Consider the following 20,824-nt stretch of genomic DNA (forward strand, 5'->3'; position numbering starts at 1 on the left):
TTTTGATGAGCATTGAAGATAGCCCCTACCATCAAAGGTTCAGGATTGTCAAGTGGGTCTTCAGTTTCCTTGAACATCCCATCATCAATTTGCACCTCAGGACTATAGCAGGGCTTCATATAGAGGATATGGATGATGTCTCTGTGTATCTGTCTTGTTAATGAAGGGTAATAATCCTCAATTTTGTATGCAGTGTCATGACAAGTGGCAAAGGACATTTTATGGGCCAATGTGGTGTTTTAGTAACTTTTACAATAGACTCACATTCCACACAGGTACAAAAATCCACTGGCCAGTACTTGATACCCATCATCATTTTGACCTCATGACTATTGAGGGGAAAGAACGACGTGTAGCCTGTAATGTCTTGTTTTATTGTTAATATAGGCAGTATTGTACCCCCAATATCTCTGTTTGACATGAACATGTGATACAATATGCCATTCTCCAGGGCTGCATCAGCGCATCAGGGATTCCATGCGACGGAGGGTGGATGCATGTATCCTCGCTAACAGAGGACATTTTGAACATTTCCTATAAAAAAGTATTTGAAGTCACACTGGTACATTCTGTTGCTGTGTGTTTCCATTCCATGATTAATGTGATTTGAAGAGAAGTAATAAAATGAGCTCTAACATGGAAATTAAGCGTTTCTGGACACATGTCCACATAACATCTTTTCTTTATTTGTGTGTGAGGAATGTTTCTTGAAAGTTAGGCCGTACCTTTTTGTAACACCCTGTTGATCTTATCTGCTAACATCTTATTAAAATGTTATGGCAGGCCATTCATATCTGGGTGGTAGACAACTGTCATCCTACTGCTGACACTACAATATGAAATTACCTTTGACACTACTATCGACAGCAAAACTTTTATGCATTCAGAGACCATCACATGGTCTGCCACCATGCTTCAAAATGATATCTTGTACAAGAAATCTTGCAGTTTTTGGAGCTTCATCAGTCACAGCTTTGGCGATAGCATAACTGGTGAGGTAATCAGTGCAGGCTATTGTACATCGGAATCCATTTGTTGATTTCTGGACCCTCTCAAGAGGTCAATTCCAGTCCAGATGAATGACATTACTGCAGACAGAATAAGTATCAGTGCACCGTGGGTGACTGTGACATGTGCTCCCACTTCTGGCATTTCTTACAGTGGCTTAAATGGTATCTAATGGATGACAGAGATCTAGCTAATGATATGTGTATCTGATTCTGTCTACACAAATCCCTAGTGGCCAGATGATGGAGCATCATAACTGGTTCTAAATGAACTGGGATATCAGGCAACCTTTTCTGTCACATTGGCTAATAGTTCCTCTCTTACAGTGTTCTGTTTATTAACTGGAACTGTCCTTTGGCATTTTCCCCTCCTTCAAGTCTCCTAAGGTTTTTAGCAAAACTGGATCTTCTCTCCATTAAGCAGTAACATCATTTAATGCAGATAAGACTGACATTTCATCCTCAATGTTATGTTCTGCCAAAAGTATCCATGAAAGGCAGTCAATATCCTTGTTTTTGCATCCAATTTCATATACTGCTGTGTTGTCATCGCCAGTCAACCTGACGGATCCATCAGGCACTCTTTCTTGCTTGTAGGGTGATTCATCTAGGATTTGCAGAGTACTCTGTAAGCATATGCATTTCATTTTTAGCACTTACTCCAGTTTGTACTAGTACTGCCCCTATCCCATAAACACTTACATCAGTTTGCAGTGCTCTCTTGGCAGTCTCATCATACAGTGCTATAAGTGGAAAAGATGTTAGTACCTTCTTAGGAACAAGAAAACATCTTTCTTGCACCTCGTCCAGAAAATTTGGCATCTCTTTGCAAGAGAGGTACCTCATTACATATGTCCTCCATAATCACCGGTAGCATGAGAAAATTCCAAGAAAATTCCACACATCGTGATTGTGCCAAGGAGACAAAAAATCAGGAATTATATTTATTTTCTTTGTATTAGGACAGCCTTCACTGCCATTAAATAGATACTGCATTTTTTGTTGTTGACAAATATGTTATTATTATTATTAAGAGGGCAGCATGTCTCCTGAACACACTTTACTACAATAGTCAGGTGGCTTAGATGTTCTTAAATGTCCTAAAAATGTCAATGCAAGCCAGTGACACTAATGGCCATCCAACATTGTACACAGCTCAACTCACAGTAGTTTACTTGCATCATCAGCAAACACTAGTTTGCAACCTATTCTTTAAAATCAGAAGAAGACTATTTAAGTAGGCTAACAGCAAAAGTGGACCCAATACCAATACTTGTGGGATCCATTCTGAGGTTAGTTCCATTAATGTGACAAAACCTGTCAATGTGCCTGTCTGCTTTCTGTTATGAAGCTAAGACACCATCCTTACAAGAGTGATTCAATGAATGCCACAACACTTTGATATTTTCCAAGTAGAATTTTGTGGGCATGTAGTCAAAGGCCTTGGCAATATCACATAATGTACAATAGGGTAATTTTTCTTGTTTATATCTGCATGGGTTTAATTTGTGAGATCTTGCATGGATTTCCTGCAGAGAGTACTGTACAAAAACCAAAGTGAGGGGCAGCTAAAAATTTCTGCTCAGGAAATTGAGTTGATATTCTGTCATTGATGGCTTTCTGGAAAACTTTTGAAGAGACTGGAAAGAATGAAGTGGTTCTATAACTAAAAATGATTTCTCTGTCTCCATTTTTAGACATGGGTGTTACTATAGTGTTTTTAAGTCTGTCATATGCCCAAAGTAAGTGACTGATTGCAAAGATAGCATAAGGGCAATCCTATTACAGTGAAGAAAAGATTTTAACAACCTGCTAGAAACACTTTGATAGTCAACAAAATTACTACTTTTTAATGATCTGTGGAGTTATATAACGTCTAAGGAGTTGAATGTTTGAAACCAATGTGTGTTGATGGTGCATGCTGTGTCTGCCGAAGTACATGTAATACAATTGTATTTGGTTGTTCACTAGTGAGTACAAAAATTGCAACTGTTGTGAGGAATTTATGACTGAATTCTATGATCAATGATTTCAATGCATCTTCATTTCTTACAGAGATGTTTTCTGGAGACTTATTAGTTTCTTATCTAATATTGTTCAAAAGCATTTCTACTTTAAAGAAACTGGACAATTTTACAGTACAGGTGATTTTGGACTTCCAATTCTGAACTAGACTTCTTTTTGACTTTAGCATTTATTTATGGCCTTAAGACTTCTTTGATAGTTTTGGTCTAAGAGTTTGCCCAATACAAATATTCAGGAAGAGTAATTGCTAGTGAACTGCTAGCAAAGGGCAGGTACTGAGGTCTGAGAGTACATCTGCCACATCATTTCAATTTGTCACATATAATCACCACAGTATGTACTCTACATACAGTACAAGAATAGCTTATGTGAAGTGTAATTAACTACCACAGATAAAAATCAAAATTAAAAAAGAAAAATGTAGTGAAATGATATTATTTCTGTGGAAATTTCAATACTGTAAGAAGCAATATAAAGCTTTAGCTGCATGCAAAATATTACCTGTTTTCTGGCATTTTAAGAACTTCTGATATTGCTATCTGAGTCTCATCCATCCACTGTGTAGCAGGATAAACATCCATACCATCTTCTATTGGAATGCACACAGCACATTGTGTTTCCATTGTGTAGTGATACTGAGTGCCAATGTCAAAGCTGCCTTTAATGACATGTTTTGTCTTTTTTCTTTCTGAAATAATAATTCTTTATTCAAATAAATACAAAATAAAATTATAGGAACCCACTTTAAAACCATTAAACTATCCTTCCTCCCTCCCTCCTTCACCCCCTCCTCTCTCTCTCATACAAAGACACACACACACACACACACACACACACACACACACACACATCAATCAAAATTCCTCTTGTGCAGTGATTTATGATGGTTTCTCAGCATAATTGACTGATGGTATGTTTTTGAATTTTCAGTGAAGAAGACTGTTTCATTTAGCAGCTAATATAACTGTAAAATTATTTAGAAACTCTCATGACACTGGAAATAATCAAGATACAACTTGCCATCACTACTTCAAATTTAAAAATGTTGACAGTTTTCATTTAATACACAACTTTCTTTTATATAAAAACATCATCAATACATCCATGGTCCATTATTAGTAACTGGCATGGACGAGAATTTCTAGGGTTAAGACATAATACTGCCCCTGATCACTGTTAAATACGTCAGTCAAAAACTTCACAATCATTTCTTTACATCCATTTCTTTATTGACACAAACCATGATTCAAATTAAAATTATGATGAATACTACGTAAAATTCTGCTCACTGTTTTGGAGGGTTCTAATCTATTCCTGTGTAGTTAATTCAGAAAAACCTTTGTGTTTGCTATGGATAGGATGTTCTTTGTACTCCCTGAGTTCCTTTACTTCCCTAGGTCCAATCTTCAACTTCAGATTAATAAATGTTGCTTTACAACTAATGAAGTATGAAGCAATATTTTGCATGCTTATTTGGTCACATTACATTGCACTGATATTTATAATGATACAATCTTATATTAGAAACCATGCCATTATTATTTTCATGATGCATGTGCTGAGCAGCACCAAACATAATTAGTAAATACAGGAAACCTCTTCTAATTCATACAGTTTACAAACTTTGAGTGGCAAGATACTTACAAAATGTGGTTTATCATGAGGAGAAAAGAAAATCAATTGTTCATAAAAACATGTAAAAGTATTGCAGATTAACAGAAAGAAAACACTTCCTTTAAATAGGAAAAGAAAATTAATAAAAATGAGAATATGTTATCAGCAATGAAGTTATAGTTTTACAAGTTATTGGCAAAAACAGAAAAATAATTACCAAAATGAAGTCACCTTATACTTGTTGTATTTGCAGATGAGAAAGAAAGTCTAATGGTAATGTGTCCTAGAAAGTGTGCAGAAACAACACTAAACAACTTGTACAACTTTTCATCCCTTCCCATGCCATAACTGTTGCTACTGAACATTTAGAGAAACTAATGTTTTTCTGTTTTTATGGATGTATGTGGCTAAATGGATACATGTTAATCCCAATTTGGTCCCATATTGTTTTGATTACTTATTCTTCCTTCTTTTGCCAAAGGCAATAATTTTTGCATTTTGAAAAATTCGAAGTGGCATCATGGTTCAGAATCCACATTAAGATGTAAACCACTGCCACTTTCACTGTATTTGTCTTATGAGTCCATTAAGAGAATGAAGGCAGGAAATAATGGCTATCCCCCAATAGGAAAATGCACAATAAAGCATTATCATGTTGAGATCAATCTAGGGGTAAGGACAGCAGTACTTTCTGTAAGACTAAAGGTATTTTTTTCCTATTTGCACTACTAAAATTTTAATGTTGTGATTTGGCAAAATTGTGGATAAATCAAACACACACAGACCTGGGTGCATACACAAACATAGACTTTCAAATTATGCTGAATGTCTCAAACTGAGATAGTACATACAACTTTGCAGTTTCTTTTACTATGGTATGATAAAATAATTAGAAGCAGGCATTTAAATACAGAATCAGCACATTACAGAATGTTGTTCTGTAAGTACCATTTCTATTTATTTTGATGGAAAATGTGACAGCTGCTATGAGCCAACTTATACATGCACACAGAGTGAGACTTTCACACATGCCATAATTTTCACAGGCATGACTATTGGTTATGTACTACTTTCATCAATAATGAACAACAACTTGGAAATGAGAGAATGAGAGAGGGAAGAAGGGAAAAGGAAAGAGAGAGATGGGTCTGCCAAAAGATAAATGCAACTTTTAACTCTTTCAGCTAAATCTTGTTATTTAAAAATGTTGTCTTTGCAGCCAATTACATAGAAGTGCAGTGTGAAGAGACAATGACAAAACTATTTTTCAAGAGGAACCTACTTGTATAAAGAGAAATAACTAGGAGTTCAGCATAAATTTACACTCCACAGATTTTAGTAGCTAATGGTGGTGGTAAGTTCCTATGGGACCAAACTGCTGAGGGTATTGGTCCCTAGGCTTACACACTACTTAATCTAACTCAAACTAATTTACACTAAGGACAACACACACACCTATGTCCGAGGGAGGACTTGAATCTCCGATGGGGGGAGCCACGTGAACCGTGGCAAGATGCCTCCAGCTGCATGGCTACCTCACGTGGCAGCAGCTAATGTAAACAGTTATAAATTGGACTATACAGATACTAGTGTAGGAATAGCAGTACGTTCCACCAATTTATCTGCTCCAAATATATGTTACAAAGAATGCACAGGCACAGAGCATATGTTACATGTAAAAACTTACTACGTATCACTCAATTAATACTCTATTGGCCACACCTGTGTATAAAGTGCACTAGCCTCTAATAACATTGTCTTGAATTGCCCCATTGTTGTTTTTCAATTGCAAGCCCACACCTATTCCTTCATTATTGCTTCAGCTAATACTGTGATAAGGTTATTGTCATATGTACAAGAGAGCAGCAACGATATGAAATAAGCTGTGACTAAGTGAGAAAGAAATCATGATTGCTGCAAGAACATGACCAAGATTCTGAGCTTCAGCACAAACCCACAATGAAGCAGTTGTCTCTGAAATAATTAGGAAATCAGTTAGGCAGTTGGCTGGTATCTGAAACAACTGTGCTGTTTGATGGTGTGATTGTGTCATTACTGGACGGTAACACTTCTACATGACAATATACTGATATAATGTAAGTTTATTTTATCATTGTTTAATTAAACTGAACTATACTAATAGTATAATAATGTCGTGTGACTAGGGCCTCCCATCGGGTAGACCGTTCGCCAGGGGCAAGTCTTTCGATTTGACGCCACTTTGGCGACCTGCGCATTGGTGGGGATGAAATGGCGATGATTAGAATGACACAACACCCAGTCCCTGAGCGGAGAAAATCTCTGATCCAGCCGGAAATTGAACCTGGGCCCTTAGGATTGATAGTCTGTCGCGCTGACCACTCAGCTACCGTGGGCAGTCATTAAACTGAACTTAAATTATGGTATTGTTCAAACATGTTTACCTTGGTAAAATTAAGAAAGTAATTCTTGACATGAGTACAAAGTACACACTTGTGTTATAAAAGAATGGTGTGCCCACTTAAGGGTTAAAAAAAAAAAGAATCTGGTTGACAAATTACAGTGGTGTTTTTGATGCTGACAATAATAACTTACATCTAATTTTGAATAAGCAAATATTTGGAACCATATAGGTAGCAAAACATAACTTAAAAATCCCAAGGCCAAAAATCAACACTGTAGTGGAACAGCTAAGTCTCATAATAAAATTAAAACTATTAATAATGCTGCAGACTACACAGATCAGAAAATAGTTTCTTGCAATGTCTACAGTGACTGATCTCTTTTTTTTTCAGGATCAATGTAGTTAATTCACCTTAACACAAAAAATGCTAAAATTGTTTGCAGAATAGTATTGTTCAGTGGATCCAGTGCATCAAATTCCTAATCCATAAATTTCTGATTTTGTCATTGTCCACTGCATTCATAGAGGGCCTATTTAATGCAGTGGGTGCACAGGTTGTACCATGTCACTTCTTTGCCAACTGATACAAGGTTTAGAAAGCAATTTGTGCCAACAGTTCAGTTCTGCAGACTTTGATGATTGGAAGCTTCATGCACGTAATCCTTAGCCCTTGATGAACATTTTTTTTTTTTTTTTTTTTTTTTTTGCACACATTAAACCATTTACAGCCCTTTGTTTATCTACAGCAGCTTTCCACATGCAAATGCTGTATGCTGCTACATTGGTATGCATTATTAAGCCAACTTACCCACTCATTGTCTTCTGGCTTGAACCTAAACTAATCACATGGAAAGCCATTAAAACATGTCCAATCATGCATGTTACTAGTCATCCACACAGGAAGTGCTGCAAAGTGAATTCCTGCTGCTGCGTGACTTTTGGGAAAAATTCCAAGCTTTGTAAAGAAATGACCATGAGATATACTACTACTTGATGCTAATCACTGTCACCCATTCTCTATGTGCAGGTTGACATGTCATCTGCTCGATGCTAGCCTGTGTCACAGCTGATGGGTGGTGCATGAAAAAACAGATTTGTGTGTCACTACAGAATTCGCACCTTGTGGGAGATGAGTTGTTGGTTGATGGACATGGTGATCAAAGCCAGCATCATTCAGCACTCTGAGGTGAGCAATGATGGATGCAAGTGGTACTCTATGCCTCTGGATGATCACCTGGCAGTGTGCCTGGGGGTGGTCATGTGCTGCACCACCAGTCAGGAAGGGGGCTGTCGAGATGTCACAGCCAGCTGGTGGGACTGGACACAGGCTGCAGAGGGTGTGGCAGCCTGCTGGCACCCAGGCAAGTCATACCAGTTGGGTGACACAACGTGAGTCCCACACAGGTGGTATACTGCAGGCTGCCACCTGATGGTGCCACAGGTTGTTATGACTTGCTGGTGGAAGCATGAGTCACGTGCTGCCATGGCAGCATGGGCAAGTACTGCATGGTTGAGGCAGCAGCAGGTGTCATGAGCAACTCTGCCAGTGTAGGTGATGATAGTGATGGCAACATAGTCCCCTCTTGGAGTCTCTCATATTGGTTGCTGGGGTGGTGGTGGCAGCCAGGGTATTGCTTATAGCATCCAATGGCAGCTTGATTTCAACAGTGGATGGTGTGCACAGGCTGGGAAGGTCCTTCGTATATGCCAGCTTTAGATGGTTATGGAGACTGTGGTGGGATTACCATGGAGGCAGGTGGAAAAATCTTGTTTCCTCTCTTGAGCACCAGGTATAGACTGGAAGACTGTGGGTGGAGGAGTGGATGATGGGCATCCACTCAGAGCATGCCATACAGTTGTGGAGCTGTTCAGTGAAGGCTGGAACTTGATTGGTGGTTGGCATTGGCTGGCACTTGATACCATCTCCTAAGATGATGAGCGGTTGTCCACACATGCTTTCAGTGGTAGATGCTGAGCCGTGGTAAATTTGCTGTTTTGAAGAGTGCACCGCAGCGCCTATTGTGAAGCAGTCACCCTCCATTTCTGGCGGTGGTGCCGCTGTGGCAATCATAGCTTTGGTGTCCCCCTCTGGTGGGAAAGGGGAAAGGTAGCCTGTTCACATGCATTTAAGGGGTGCTATGGGCTCGCTAGGCGGAGAGTCTGGTCAGTTGGTCAGCCGGGTCAGTGTGGGGCAGTCAGTGTCTGTCTGTCGTCTGGAGTGCTAGTATGTGTTAGCCCACCAGTATGCTCAAGTTTGTTCAGACAATGGTCATTGGTGGTTGGATCGATCGGTTAGTCGGTCGCGCACTGAGACACAAGATGACTTGTCCATCTTGAGCATCAGCGCATGTGAGGTCGCCACGTCAGTACAGTGGGCCACGCTGTATAGCGAGGGGTAATGGCTTTGTGGCTGACATGAGAGCAACAGGAGTCAACGCACGACATCAGTCTGGCCGGTGCGAGCTGCGACGCCGTGAGACGGGAGATCGGCGTGCCTTCCTGTGTCCGTTGAAGGGGTTGGCAGCGGACGGTGTGGGAGAGCGTTTTGTGGGTGCTGTGCTAGGTCTTCACCAGACATCGCAGTTTATTATAAGTTAAGTGATTCGTGATATGTTGTTTCATTTACTTGTTAAATTCTACGTGTTTTCTTGGTCAGTCTCTCATCCCCAGCTTGCTCGTCTGTCTCTCGTCCGCATTAATTAGGCAGTTAGTGTCTGTTTGTCTGTCTGTCAGCCTGCCATACATTAATAGCTGCCTCTGTCATGTTTGTTGGATTTGGTGTTAACGAATTTATTGCTTGAAGTGTAACGGCCGATTTCCTGAAATATGTATTTATCTTGCATATCACCTTGAAAGACAGTATGTGTGTAATGTAGAGCATGTTTGGCCAACCTTGTACATTCTATGTAAGACTGCATTTCCTAGGTTTTTATTTAAATGGTCATTTTAGTATATAAAGTTGCCACCCTTCCACTGTAAGAGTTTTTTAAAATCAAATTGCACCTTTGGCAGCAAGTCAATCTTCTAATGTTAGTGTTTTGTACCATTTCCATCCCTCCTATGGGGTGCATAGTTTATGTGCTTACGTGCGTTGTTAAAATTTTTAGTTTAAAGTAATCTGGTGTGTTGCAGATTTCCACCAGTGTAGTCTTTCAGAGGTTGTTGTGAACCGTCGTGACTACGGCCGTGTCAAAAGGGAGTGGCAAGTTTCTCAGCCCAAAAGCTCATACTGTCAAAAATTTGTTCTTTCTGCCTCTGAATAAATTGTAACTTGATATTTAGAGGGTGCTTTCTGATTATAATTTTAAATCTATTTCTAAAAAAAGGGGGTTCTAGGAATAAAATTTCCATTTGTTGAAAGAAATTTAATTTGTCTTCATCAGTTACCCACTGGCAACTACTTCCAAGCTCATATAATGTGATCAAATGTGTTAATGAATCACTAGTAAATAAAGTAAATTCTTAAGGAAAGGTTTTGAAAGTAAATTCACGGTTCAGATGCAACCAAGTTGGCTTTTTGGGCCACATGCAAACCTATGAGAACTAGCAGGTTGTATTATGGTATGTGAGGGCAACTTTCAATGTTCTGTGGAAACTCCACCATGCCATTTGCGGCAGGGTAGTAACTGGTGTGAAATGAATGAGTGTGCTGCTAGTTGTGGCTAATCTTTTAAACAGGCATGATGTGAACTGTCAGCTGTGGTCTCCTGTTATGTGGCAGTGGTAGCCAAAATGTTATACTGCCTCTGAATAAATTGTAACTTGATATTTAGAGGGTGCTTTCTGATTATAATTTTAAATCTATTTCTAAAAAAAGGGGGTTCTAGGAATAAAATTTCCATTTGTTGAAAGAAATTTAATTTGTTTTCATCAGTTACCCACTGGCAACTACTTCCAAGCTCATATAATGTGATCAAATGTGTTAATGAATCACTAGTAAATAAAGTAAATTCTTAAGGAAAGGTTTTGAAAGTAAATTCACGGTTCCGATGCAACCAAGTTGGCTTTTTGGGCCACATGCAAACCTATGAGAACTAGCAGGTTGTATTATGGCATGTGAGGGCAACTTTCAATGTTCTGTGGAAACTCCACCATGCCATTTGCGGCAGGGTAGTAACTGGTGTGAAATGAATGAGTGTGCTGCTAGTTGTGGCTAATCTTTTAAACAGGCATGATGTGAACTGTCAGCTGTGGTCTCCTGTTATGTGGCAGTGGTAGCCAAAATGTTATATACAATTGCTTGTGACAGTCATAGCCACCGTATCCGCCATGGTGTTGGGCAGTGGTGCAGCCTCCTCCAGTCACTGTGTGAACCTACTGGTGCCAGTGAGTATATACATGTGGCCATTTGATGATGGTATGGGTCTAACAAGGTCAATATCAACATGGGAGAAACTATGGTCAACCAGATGGAAAGAGGTGACTGGAGTGTGGGTGTGGCAGCCTATTTTTGACATGCTGACAAGGGAGGCAAGAGCATGGCCAGACGGTACGATCTCATTGTATGCCAGGCCATACAAAACATTCTTGCACAAGACTCATGGATTCCTGAGCACCAGGGTGAGACAAACTGTGGAGACAATCAAAAAGCCAGGCAGCATAAGTTGGGGGGTAGGTAGGGGCATATTCATTCCTTAGGGCCGTCATCTGGACAGTCAGAACTCATGCATAAATCACACCAAGTCTACACCATACCTGGGATAGTATATGGTTGAAGGCTGAGTCTGGCGTTGGGATCAGTCTGCAGTTTTTATAATTTGGGTCAGCTGCCTGGGTGCTCCCAGGGGGGTCTAATCAATGGGAGCTGTAATGGTGGAGGAGCGACTAAGATAGTCAGCAACAATATTGTCATGTTGGCCATGAATTGTGAAATGCATTCTTGTTATCAGAACTACTGAGGAGAAATTTGGCTGCTTTCTTTTTGGCAGAAACCTGAGGTGGCTGGTTGGTGGTCAGTGAACAATGTAAAGGGGCATCCTCCAACGGAGAGGTAGAAATACTTTATTGCCTCGTATATGGCAAGAAGATTTTGGTTTTATGTGGCCCACCACTGTTTCAGTTCTGACAGCTTCAAGGAGAAGCTACCAAGCACCTTTGACACATTACTGTAGGACAGTACCAATGATGGACTGGCTTGCATATGCTGTGCTCACCAGGGGAGCAGATGGGAGGCAGTGTGCTAACAGGGAGGCATCAGAAAAACATTTTTTTGTGAGCTCTGTCATTTGGGCTGTCCAGGGAACAGGCCTCTTGCCTTTGCTGTGGTTGCTCTGAAGGGTATTATTGAGCAGTGCCTGGACATTAGCCACATTCTTTAGTGGTGCCTGTAAAAATTCACTATTGAGAGGAATCTGCAGCATTCTTCAAAAGTTTTGCAGGAATTTAGTGATAGTGTGAGTCTTCTTGTGTGGTGGGTGGGAGCCAGTAGGAGATATCCTATGCTGCAAGAAGTCAGTCTCTGGGACATCAAAAATCACTTTTCCGTGATGGTTACCACTCTGGAGGTGGGAGAAATCCTCTCAGAGGTAGCAAAGGTGCTCTGCTGGGTTGAACAAGTAACTGAGAACACCATCCAAGTATGTAAAGCAGCCTGAGGCACCTAGTAGGATGTCATTGAGGAAATGCTGTCAGGTATGGGTTGTACTGCAAAGCCTAAATGGCATAAAGACACTTTTGAATACATCGAAAGGCATGATTGTTGCCATCTTTTCCACATCTCATAGGGCTACCATAATTTGTCTAAAAGCTATTTTGCTGTCTAATTTGCTGAAAACAGTTGAACCCAATAGGTTGTCACTGCTTAATAAACATAAACGCGGCCTGTAGTAGGCTGTAACATGATTAAATTAAATAAAAATCACATTACAGCCAACTACAGATCATGTTTACATTTATTAAACATCTGGAGGCTGTGGACACCCACAAATACAAAATTTTAGGGTTTTCACTGTAGCTGTGTAATAGTAGGACTGGATAACACTCAAGAACTCTTCTAATGTTGAGCATGCAGAAGCCGCTGCATGGGTATCAAGTCTCGTTCTTCTGTGAATGAGGTGCAAGGTGGAAGTCCAGGGGCTTTTTGAGAGGTGTAACAACCCAGTAGCAATGGCTGCTTAGACTTCAGCCTATGACTCCAGCATTTGACAGGTGGGAGATGGCAGGGGTTGCAGAAAACTGGGGACTGGTGTCATTGCATGTGGTGAAGTACACTGTGTCATACCTCACGGCAGGCACTGTAAGGGTGGGTGAAGACTGGAAATTTCGAGAGGAGGCTGACAAAGGGACCAGAATAGAATAATTTCCTAATGGCAAAACTAGTGGTGGTGTGGGAGTCACAGGTATGGAGTGGAGAGAAGTGCTGTCAACGACACAGTGGTTCGCCACTTCAAGGAGACAACTGTAGTGGGTGAAGGGAGTCTGTAATGTTGGCCAAGGTCAATGGAACAGGTGTCAGAACAGTAAGCGGCAACTGGTGAACCATTTGCTGTTGTGATAAATAGGGGAGAGGTGGAAAACGGCCAGCAACAGTCAATAACCAGCAAGGGTAGATGGAGGGGTCTGATCCAGTGTCCAGGAGGTAAAGTGTTGAGGAGAGAGGTGTATAATGATTGCACATAAACAGGCACTATGACACTGTGGAACAGCCAGGCTGCTGTAGGAGTTTGGGTTGCATGGGCAGTGTGGGTGATACATGGCAGTGTTGATGCTGAAGAGCTAGTGATACCTGCAGATGTCACTTGCACCTGGGTCGAACTTGTTTGCTACTAGTTGGAGGGTGGGGGGCATGTCTGGACAGGTGAGCATGCTGGAGGCTACAGACAGGGTGAGGGGAGGATGCCACATAATGCCAGGTGAGTACATGCCAGCCATGGACATCACCATGTGGTGTCAGGCACGGTGCGGATTTGAATTGGTGCATGCACACCAGAATGCTAGTGGGTTTGTTCATCTCCACAATCATGCAGTTCATGAGCTGTGCCATGTCTGGGGGGAATTAGAGGCAGTAAAGGGTGAGGAAACTGACACTGGATGCAGGTGGGAACAGCTTTGTGGAAGGGGAAGATGGCAGTGAGTTGTGGTGACACAGCATGGGTGTCGAATGATTCAAACACCCTGCACCACAATGATGACTGCCACATTGACATTTATGTAGTTATGGGCGGCCAGTGCTGTATGGACAACAGCAGGCAGGCACCCAAGCCAATCTGCGAGTATCAGATTATCTGGTATTGTTGTAGATTCAGTCAGATTGTGCATATGGTGTAGGAGCACTCATGGTTGCATATTGGTGCATTCACCTGTTGGGAAATAATGACCATGTGCATTGGATCCCTCACAAGGTCAACCAGCCTACCAGTCAGTCTTTGAGTGCATTGAATTTTCTTGATTTGAGTAGGATGGTGATGATGATGTACACTTCTGCAGTGATTGTAGGATCCAGCCATGAGAGCATCACAGCAAACTGTGTAGATTTGTTAGTTACCAAAGAGCCTGAAAAAATTGCTTCTGCAGAGGCAAACACAGCCGGGGTCCTAAGAATTGAAGGCATCACATGGAACACGGTGTGAACTGGCCAGATGGGGGAAGTAAATGTGTGGGCAGTGACAATACTGTTTTGTGCAAAGCCCATACTGGCTGTGGAATGCAAAATTGCTGTTAGTCCTGTTATTTTGGAGTGCCATGGGAGGGGGAGTGTTCTGGCTGCAAGCCAGGTCCGAACACAAAGGAAGAGGTTGGCCAGCTTCAGACTCATTCTCAGTTTGGCCTACTAGGATGCTAAGTTCTTAAGGCATCTGTTGTGCAGTTCAAATGGGATCACCATTGTGGAAACAGAAATGCGTTCCAGCAACTAATCTGCCTGAAATAAATGTTGCAAGGGAATGGACAGGACAGAATCGCCTAGTGCATATATCACTTGCAACAAGTTACTACATATCACGGAAAAAGGTTATTCATTTAAAAGAAAGAATCTGACTGACAAAGTACAGTGATGTCTTTGATGCTGTCAATAATAATTCATGTCTAACTTTGAACAAGTAAATGTTTGTTGCCACAAAGGGAGTGAAACGTAAATTGAAAAACCCATCAGTTCTGAAATCAACAATGGCATGGAACAGCTAAGTCCCAATCTTTAATAATGCTCCAGACTACATGTGTCATACAGTGGCTTCTTGCAATGTCTATAGTAACTGATCTCTTTGCTTTCAGGATCAATGTAGTTAATTCACCTTAACACACAAAATACTAAAAATTGTTCACAGGAAAATACTGTCCAGTGGATCATGTGCATCAGATCACTCAGTTATTAATTATTCCTAGTCTGTAAACTTCTAATATCATCATGGTCCAGTGCATTCTTAGAGGGGTCTACTTAGTACGAGGATGCACATGTGACACCATGTCACCTCTTTGCCAGCTGATACAAGGTTTGGAATGCAATTTGCACCAATGGTTCAGGTCAGTGGACTCCAATAATTGGATGTTCAGTACATATAATTCTCAGTCCCTGGCAAGCTGTCTCTGTCTCCCCCCCCCCCTTTTTTTTGTGGCAAATGCTGTAATTTCTATCACATGAACAAACTCCTTTTATAGTCACTAACAAAATTTGGGAGAGCATGTCCTAGTGTGCAAATTGATAGACATGTCTACAGGATGTGCCACTGAGAAGAATTCCATGTGGCTTTTTGGGAAAAACACCACATGTTGCAAAGAGGCGAGTTTGAGAAATACTACTGCTCAATGTTACACAAGGTCTGTGATTCTTTGTGCACTGGTTGTCATATTGTCTACTTGGTGCTAGCCTGACTGTCACAGCAGGCAGATGATATGTATGAAAATGGATTTGCCTCATGCCACAATAGCAACAACTTCTGAATACAAACAAATGAAGCAAAGGAGAGAAGTGAGTAAAGAGATGGGAGAGAAATGTTGCTAGATGTTGTGATGTGTTACAGAAGGATGGCATGCAAATGTCATAGATTATTGCAAATCATATAAGGCAATTACTGACTTTGGGTGAAGTAATACTGCATGAAGTAGATGTATAATTCTAAAGGCTGTCACACTGTTATAAGAAAGATGCACATTTAATTAAATACTTACTTTCAGGATCAGTTGGCTTAGTTTCACCAATCACCATAACCCTGCTCTTTTCTCCAGATTTAAGCGCATCTCTTAAGTGAAGAATGGGTTTGTTAACAACATCATAATTTATTTTCACCAATTTGGCAGCTTCAACAGCAATATCATGTGACTCTGCCACAATCATTCCTACTGGTTGTCCATTGTACTTTACATTTCCAGAGCAAAATATCTATTAAGACAGAAAAAATATTTAATTAATATGTGACACAGAGAACTAATTGGTTTGTAACAGAAACTACTGCATGCTGTATTTTAATGATTTTTCTTTGCCTTACCTCCTCCTCAGTAAAACTGAAGAAAGATTTTGGGTAAAAGCTGTTCTTTCCTGGAATGTCTTTTGCATCATAATATGCCACCACCCCAGGAACAGCCTAGAGCGATCGCAGGAAAATCATATAAATGATATAGGATGAAAGCTTCAATTTTTGCATTTATACCTTTTAAGGGTAAAATAAGAAAAGGCTTAGCATTGTGTTGGCAATGAAGTCATTAGTGCTAGAGCACAAGTTCAGATATGACTAGGATGAGGAAAGATACGAGCTATGGGGATCCTAATATTTCCTTAATAAATTTTGGGAAACAATAAAAAATTGAAATCTGCATGAATTAACAGGGATTTTGACCTCACAACAACCAAACGCAAATTCAGTGCCTTTAGTGCTGTGTCACCATCTTATGTCCACAGCAGTTCTGTACAAATCACAATGCACAGACTTTAAAGCAATGTGGATGTCTATTTAAAATGCATGTCACTATTGTACATGACAGATCTAAAGAATGATGTACTTTGTTAGTCTAAATGTGTATCCCGTTTAATGAAATAGTCCAACTTTGCCTTTTTTGCATCCATGAAGATAGAGGACTGGTATAAACCCATCATTAACAGCATTCATTTGTAAATTTTTAAACATTATGAGTACTTTGTGTGTGCTAGTCATCTTTATAACAATTTATCCACAAATTTCTGTAAGCCTTCAATGAATGCCAAGAGTCTAACTTTATTTGCCTGCAAAAAACATCTCAGGCTTGCCTACTGACTTAATTGTCACAGACTGTTGCATCCTGGACAGGAAGAAGGTCAAGGTACTAACTGCACTTAACATGACTCAACACTCACATACAGAAAATAATGACTACTACAAAATTGTTAGAAGGGTATATTTGTAAATGCTTTTTACTTTCTGGAGCTCTTTAGTTATGATCTAGAAGTTGAAAACCAATTCACAGCAAAATATAAAATAAATATTGTCATACTTTAATACTGTGTGCTCCAGTTTTTAATAGAAAACACTTATATTCTGTAGCATATTTTAACATAAGTAACTATGGTGAAAGAGATTGGGAGACTCCAGACACCAGCAAAACAGACACAGTTTTCGTTTATGAAAGCCATTAAAAAAGATTAATGAAAAGCTATAATCTTTTAGTGTTCTCTTGACTAGAATCAGTCTGGATGTAAGCTGTTCTATCTTTTTAAATTAATTTTTCCAAAACTCATTGTACAATTCAGAACGCTATTGCTTACCAAGGCATCACTGGGATCTGTATCTTTTATGTGACCATTTGCAATAGATGTAACAGCAAATGCACAGTACAATTCATCTGGTATGGTGAGCACATCATTTACATATTTTGCTTCTCCTGTAATGATAAAAATATCTTTAAATGACATACATATTTTTGTTTATGTCTTTTTTAATCTTACAAAGAAGGGAGCGGCACCTGCCCTGCCCCCTCCCTTCCAACATGAAATACGTGTTGGGGATGTCTGCCTACAATTTAGTTCTCAGTGATAACATCAAATTTACATCTTATCGTGTTTTGCCCTGCTAGTTGTCTAGCTCTAATGGATCTCTTTCTTCAGTAGTCTGGAGGCATTGCACTACTGTCTGATGTATTACCAGAAATGGTACTGATATTCTCAATTATATAGTTTGGGTGAAACTGTTAAACATTACAGACACCCTCATCATTTATAACATATTCATCATTAATATTATACCAAGGATAGCACAAATCGCTGGTTAAACGTGACATAAAATACAGGTTACATGGTATTACATATTCCAAGTTGACTGTACCAGTTCTGACATTCGTGTGTCATTACTAACCTCTGTGACACCAATTTGTAATACATACTTGTACCAGTACTGTCAAAATGGAACTAGTCTTGTATGACTACCAATATGCTTTTGTCTATTAATTCCAAGATACTGGAGACATAATAACTAGTACTATCATCCTTCAGAATGCCATAATTTTTCTGTTTTGTTTGACTGGTTGTCCTTAACCCCACTATGTCACTTCTACTGATGTTAACCCCGCAAAGTGTAACTCTCAATTGTCTGGACTCTTTATCTGTTACCTCACAGTGGCTGCAGTTTTAGTCTTGTTCCATAACTATATAATAAAGTGCATAGCTATCATATTGCCAGCAGCATGTCACAGTGATTCTGAAGTGGGCATGTCATCCATTCACTGTATTTTATGGAATCCATCATGGGTACTCTTGAGATTTTGTGCAAGAAGACAAGGTACTCATTAATTAAATGAATCAGCTGTTAAAAAGGGTGTTAATAATTAATCATAAGTAGACAGCTACAAAATATTTGTTTACATTTAGACTTAATTGGAATTAGTAAAGTAATACTTTTAGAACCAATTTATTAGCCACATCTTAGTGACAACTCTTTGTGTAATCTTTTTACAAAATGTAGCTCTGCAATTTATGTCTGCCATTGCTCTAAAGAGAATCTGCCAGAGTAAACCTAATGCATCAGTATTTGGTTGTTTATTGGCATGTGTATGAAAAGAACAGTAAGGAAGAAGTCTAAAAATATAGACGAGTATCAATATACCCTCATGTAGAAACATATTTTCAAATTTGATCCCATATTAGCTTGATGCCTTCTTGATGAGATACATACTTCATGAGACGCAATTACACCATAGCTCTACAAAAGAGCTAAAGATTATGACCATAGCAGTTACACATTTCTTTCATGTTTCTGCTGGGCCAGAAGGTGCAGACCTCTGTTATATATTTTAGATCTGACAAAAGCTGTCAGATAGGTAAACCTTATAGCTTCCACAGTAAAGTGTGCAGATGAAACTTCAGCTTTATTCTGTGTCAGAAACTATAAGGAGTTGGAATCTTTTCTGACTAATAGGTCATGGAAATAACTAAATACTCCAGTCATAAGGACCGAAAATGAAAAGTCAAAAGACACAATAAACACAATGCATTTTCTTCTTCTTCTACCTATTCATTTGAGATATTGGTGACTATCATGACTATAACTTTCACCCATGTGTGACATGCATGTTCTTAAGTTTCCAACCCAAGATGTTTTTTTCATTCCTTGCCCTCTTACCAGAGTTTTTCCTTGAAGAGTTCTGTTTTCAAATAACTGAGATATTGCAGGTTCCTCCATTTCACTGTCTTTAGGACTTCTTTCTCTTTCTTCATTCTGAGGAGAATAACATTAGTAAAACTTCACAGAAGCTCTCCTGCTTAATCTAACTTAAACTAACTTACACTAAGAATAAGACACACACCCGTGCCCGAGAGAGGACTCAAACCTCTGATGGGGGAAGCCGCACGGACCGTGACAAGGTGCCTCAGACAGCTTGGCTACCGCATGTGGCCCCTGCTATGAGATTATGAAGAATAAAGATCCCTCATGTTCTTAGGTGAGAATGGAGCCTTCCACAACCAAGATTTTGAGAGAATGTCACAATACGCAATATGTGTAAAATTGAAAAGTAACCAGATCGACAATAAACAAAAATGAAATTAGCGTATGAACAAGTTGCTGAATAAGGTATTCCATTTTCTTACAGCTGGATATGTTTCTACCATTATGCGTATAGTAATTTTAATCCTTTTTACACATTCACTAATGTCATGTGTCACTTTTATGAAGTGAACCAGTTAAAGTTGTGATGTGCTCAACTTCCAAATATATGCTTTTTACACTCCTGGAAATTGAAATAAGAACACCGTGAATTCATTGTCCCAGGAAGGGGAAACTTAATTGACACATTCCTGGGGTCAGATACATCACATGATCACACTGACAGAACCACAGGCACATAGACACAGGCAACAGAGCATGCACAATGTCGGCACTAGTACAGTGTATATCCACCTTTCGCAGCAATGCAGGCTGCTATTCTCCCATGGAGACGATCGTAGAGATGCTGGATGTAGTCCTGTGGAATGGCTTGCCATGCCATTTCCACCGTGCACCTCAGTTGGACCAGCATTCGTGCTGGACGTGCAGACCGCGTGAGACGACGCTTCATCCAGTCCCAAACATGCTCAATGGGGGACAGATCCGGAGATCTTGCTGGCCAGGGTAGTTGACTTACACCTTCTAGAGCACGTTGGGTGGCATGGGATACATGCGGACGTGCATTGTCCTGTTGGAACAGCAAGTTCCCTTGCCGGTCTAGGAATGGTAGAACGATGGGTTCGATGACGGTTTGGATGTACCGTGCACTATTCAGTGTCCCCTCGATGATCACCAGTGGTGTACGGCCAGTGTAGGAGATCGCTCCCCACACCATGATGCCGGGTGTTGGCCCTGTGTGCCTCGGTCGTATGCAGTCCTGATTGTGGCGCTCACCTGCACGGCGCCAAACACGC

At 40.1% G+C, this 20,824-nt stretch overlaps 1 protein-coding gene across 2 annotated transcripts in view; it reads right to left on the reverse strand.

The window, feature by feature from the left end:
* Window positions 1-20,824, reverse strand: part of LOC126419914 (uncharacterized) — a 257,958-nt gene that overhangs the window by 77,548 nt on the left and 159,586 nt on the right. For both annotated transcript variants that reach the window (XM_050087192.1, XM_050087193.1), the window contains exons 13-16: window positions 17,699-17,814; window positions 16,449-16,544; window positions 16,132-16,342; window positions 3,534-3,720 (exon numbers count right to left, since the gene is read on the reverse strand). In XM_050087192.1, coding sequence (XP_049943149.1) covers window positions 3,534-3,720; window positions 16,132-16,342; window positions 16,449-16,544; window positions 17,699-17,814 — 610 coding nt within the window. The remainder of the gene's footprint in view (window positions 1-3,533; window positions 3,721-16,131; window positions 16,343-16,448; window positions 16,545-17,698; window positions 17,815-20,824) is intronic.

Source organism: Schistocerca serialis, chromosome 9 (genome assembly GCF_023864345.2).
Source record: "Schistocerca serialis cubense isolate TAMUIC-IGC-003099 chromosome 9, iqSchSeri2.2, whole genome shotgun sequence".
Classification (NCBI taxonomy): Eukaryota; Metazoa; Arthropoda; class Insecta; order Orthoptera; family Acrididae; genus Schistocerca; species Schistocerca serialis.